Source organism: Adiantum capillus-veneris, chromosome 20 (assembly GCF_014529385.1).
Source record: "Adiantum capillus-veneris isolate H3 chromosome 20, ASM1452938v2, whole genome shotgun sequence".
Taxonomy (NCBI): Eukaryota; Viridiplantae; Streptophyta; class Polypodiopsida; order Polypodiales; family Pteridaceae; genus Adiantum; species Adiantum capillus-veneris.
In genome coordinates, this window is record NC_140950.1 from 75,132,892 (window position 1) to 75,137,229 (window position 4,338).

General features: G+C 44.4%; 1 protein-coding gene across 1 annotated transcript; it reads left to right on the plus strand.

Moving 5' to 3' along the window:
* The first annotated feature begins 232 nt into the window (after positions 1 to 232).
* On the plus strand, positions 233 to 1,721 carry LOC147432766 (uncharacterized). Its single transcript, XM_086491644.1, has 2 exons — positions 233 to 639; positions 780 to 1,721. The coding sequence occupies exons 1-2, from the start codon at positions 332 to 334 to the stop codon at positions 832 to 834; spliced, it is 363 nt and encodes a 120-aa protein (XP_086347770.1). The 5' UTR covers positions 233 to 331; the 3' UTR covers positions 835 to 1,721.
* Positions 1,722 to 4,338: the final 2,617 nt, after the last annotated feature.

The following is a 4,338-nucleotide window of genomic DNA, read 5'->3' on the forward strand; positions in this document are numbered from 1 at the left end:
AGCTATCCCAGCTAGCTGGTTAGTTCACACCTTGGAGTTTAGGATTCCATAGTAGTCATTTAGTCATTTCATTTTGTTACTTTTATTACTCGGACTTTGTATCAGATCCACCACATTGTAACTTTTAGGTCTCATAGGTCACTTTGGCCTTTTGAAGACGTTAATATAACATTTCATTTTTTTCTCTCTCTCTCTCTCTCTCTGATTAATTAACTGTGTTGAAGCGCTCACATGGTATCACTCTAGAGCGTTGATTTCGAGGGCCCACCCGCACCAACCAACGACTGCTGCGCGCTGTTGCTGACGAGTTGATCTGGACTTCTCCTCAGAAATGGCTGCTGCTTATTCTAAATATTATCAAATTGAGAAACTAAATGGAACTAATTATCTTCCTTGGAGTCTCAGGCTACAAATGCTCCTCGAAAAGGCAGGCAACCTTGGTGTGGTTGACGGCTCCGAACCAAATCCAGCCACCGCTCCTTTACCTGCGGGACAAGTTGCTGCAAACCAGGCTGACGTCGATGCTTGGAAGAAGAAAGACCTCGAAGCACGTACTGAAATTATTCTCCATCTTGGGGATAAGCAACTTCAACTGGTTCGGCAATCCAAAACAGCCCATGAAATGTGGGATCTACTGAGGTAGCAATATCAGAGGACCAATGTGGTTTCACGCATCCTCTTACATAAACAATTAAATGAATTGACGATGAAATCATTTAAATCAACTGATGCTTTTCTTGATGCATGGCAAAAGGCATATGATGACTTGCTGATTGCAGGTCTCAAACTTCCAGAGGAGATCCAAGTTACTACCCTCCTTGCTGCCATACCTGAAGACTGGCAATCTCTTATTACCATGCACTCCAACAATGTTTCCTTAACTGTGGCTGAACTAGTCTCACTTATACGCCAAGAAGATCAACTACGGGCAAGATCTAATCTCGTTGCAAATAACCCTCTTCAAACTTCTATGGCCATGGCTGCTGGGGGATCCCGTGGTGTGTCTCTGTGTATGTTAATGTGTGGAACTCTATATTTTAGCTACTTGTGTCTGCCTATCTACCTGCATGGACGCGCACGGGCAGAGAGAGAGATGTATTCTTGGTTTTTGCTGGTGTATTTGCAGCTTGTATTTCCCACTGAGGGCTTCCAGCAGCTGCTGGGAGACCATGTGTGCTACCCAGCAGCCCTGTCATGTTTGATGTGAGCCTTGAGTACGTCCCTGGGTTGGATGATGGAGAGGAGTGAAGGCCATCATTCTTTTTAGTTACTTTGGTCGAGGTTTTCCGAGCTCTCACTGTATGTTTTCTGTGGAGATTCTTGTAGAAAAATGAGGCGGTTCTGTACCAATATAATCTGTAACATATTGGCAAGTTACTTGTATGGTGAGTAGGCATGATAGGCCTTTGGAAAATGTAATGAATGGTGGCAGGCTTTTGGATTTATTACAGATATGGATCAAATTAATGCTCAATTCATACTTCAAATCAAATAATTTGTTCCACAGAGAAGAACTTTGCATAGATTACGAGGAAAATGGACTCCACATGTTGCGTTTTTCTTGAGCTTTGTAAGGTAAGCAGGAAGAATACGCAATTTGACTTTTCTGAATCTATTATGCAATATAACGTAAACACCGTTGTCAGGTATGCTGGAATCTTCAGCAAGTCGTTCCAAGGTCAAATCGCTATGCTTTTTGAAAGCTAGCTTGTTGTTTATCATCTTGGGAGATGTCCCATTTGGACTTGGTCGATGGATGTATCTTGTAGTTTCAATTTGTCTGAAGTGTTGAGCAAATTTCTCCTAGCTGCTATTCTCTGTTCAATTTCTTAGTTGTTTGTGACGCATTTGATTCTCTATTGTTCAAGGTGTTTTTTGATATATACCTAGTTGTGAATTGATCAATGAGGGTGTGAGTGTGATTGTTCTTTGTTTAGCATCTTCATTTTCTCTATTATGGAAAGTAGTGTATGTTATATGATCTCTCTCTACTTAGTCTGAAAAAAGGAAAAAGTTAGTCATCATTCACATAAGCAAGGAAGTTGATCGAGCCCTTGTTGTTGCAACAGTCACATCCTTGTAAATGTTCAGTGGGTTTCTAAGGATGTGATATTGCGCCTTAGCCATGCTCCAAACCTTGTCAATCGGTCGATGAACGGAATAAGCAGTGTCACCGTTCAGTCGCTATGCAAATGTGGGTTCTCTGTCGCGTTGGCATCAATGCTGGAATGCATATTGCTTATTTGGTCATAAAGCTTATGATAAGAAGCTGTTATCCCCTACGTTACAATCATAAGTAGCCAAGTGATGATCTGAAGAAGATAGGCCAAACGATGGAAGGGGCCATAGGGTTCTATAATCTTTCTTGTTACCCATGCACAGTTTTATGAAAGAGTATTGGGTGATGAGCTATGGTTTCTTGTTATCAATGTACACGGTGCATTTGCATGATAAAAGTTTTGGATGATGAGCCTTTACTTAATACGTCAACGTCGGGAGTCGGGAGGCTGCATATCTCAGCCCTCCATCCCTTGTCCATTCCTAGGCGGAATCTCGGCAACAGCCACTGGATCTTTGCCAGCTCAGCACGCGTAATGTCAGACGCCAGTACACAGTTTGCAGCTCAATCATCGCCTGCCAAGTCAGCACCCGTAACCCTTCAATTGCATTGCCTCTGCCACCTCAGCACCCAGAATTTGAAGTATTGCTTGGGCCGGTTGCCCCCCTCCTCTCGACTGTTGACGGTCGGGAATGGTCACCTATTGACCATTCCCGTAATCGGACCATTTCCGTCGATGCGACCATTCCCTACACCGTAAAACAGAATTATGCCCCTCTCTCTACCCACACCCGATACACTTTTACATCGGAGACTGATTCTGTCTACATAGATGGTATATATAGACGCCTATGTAGGGAGGAGCCAGGGAGACCTTTAGAGGAGCTCACTTACATATTGACAGAGACACTAAAGGGTGCAGCAGCAGAGGTATACCCGCACAATGAGCCTGGGCAGAAACGGCGTTCTGGGACCATGCCCCAAAACAGTTGGTATGATGAGGAGTGTAGAGAGACGAGAGCCAGACTTCAGAGAGAGATACTTTTGGGGATCATCACTCACAGGCAGTCACGGATTGCCTTTCGACGCTTGGTGCAACAGAAGAAGAGGGCTTTCTTAGCTCGATAATAGCAAGATTTATACCAATTGTTTTTGAGTCAGGACTCGGGCGAGGCATGGCGTTTCTTCCGTGAGCACTCCCCCCCACCAGCCATCGCTTCTGCGGAGGTATGGGGTCAATATGCATGATCTCTGTACATAGTCCCGGGGCAACCACCTTTCCCAGATCCGCCAGAGCCATGCCTACCAGCATGTGCCTTCTTTACCGCTGATATGGTAAAAAAGGCCATTGACAAGTTGAAGACCAGACCAGAAGAGCTTATGATCATGATGGCCTAGTAGCAGAGCATTTTATACATGCCAGAGACTTGCTTGCAGAGCTTCTAGCAATTATGTTCAATCGTGCTATGTGTGAGGGCCTACCTGAGACATGGAGCTTGTCCACTATTATACCCATCTTCAAGTTGGGGGACCCTATGGAGCCGGGGAATTATCACACTATCATGATTGGACATACATTGGCGTGATTATATGCATCCATCCTTGAGCAACAATTAAGTAAATGGGCAGAGAGACAGGGGGTACGAGCAGCAGGACAAGCAGGTTTCAGGAGAGGTTTCTCTACTCTCGATCATATTTTTACACTCAAAGCCATTATTGAAGAGGGGAGAGCGCATGGAAGACGGCATATCTATTGTTGCTTGTGGATTTCTGCAAAGCCTCTGACACAGTGCCTAGAGCTAGATTGATGCAGAGGCTGTAGGAGATGGGGGTGCCCACAGAGTTGATTTGGGGAATCATGGCTTTATACAGGTCAGTAGTGGGACATGTACGTACTCTAGAAGGGATTTCTGGTTCGGTTCACTTCACTATCGGGGTGAAGCAAGGCTGCCCATTATCCCCTACACTATTTGGCTTGTATGTGGATGAGGTTGGTGACTACATTGAGAGGGACAGTGACAGAGGGGCACAGTTGGCAGGTAAATGGATCCCACTATTGTTATATGTAGATGATATTGTTTTGATTGCTGATTCTACAGAAGGAATGCAGAATCACTTGGATGCTTTACATGCATTTTCCCATGATAGTGTACTACGCATGAACCTTGGGAAAACCAAAGTAATGGTGTTTAACACCACATCACAATGGGTTAGGAGGACTGCACCCGTATTTACATACAATTAAGAGAGTAGAGTTTACAGATGCATACACCTATCTT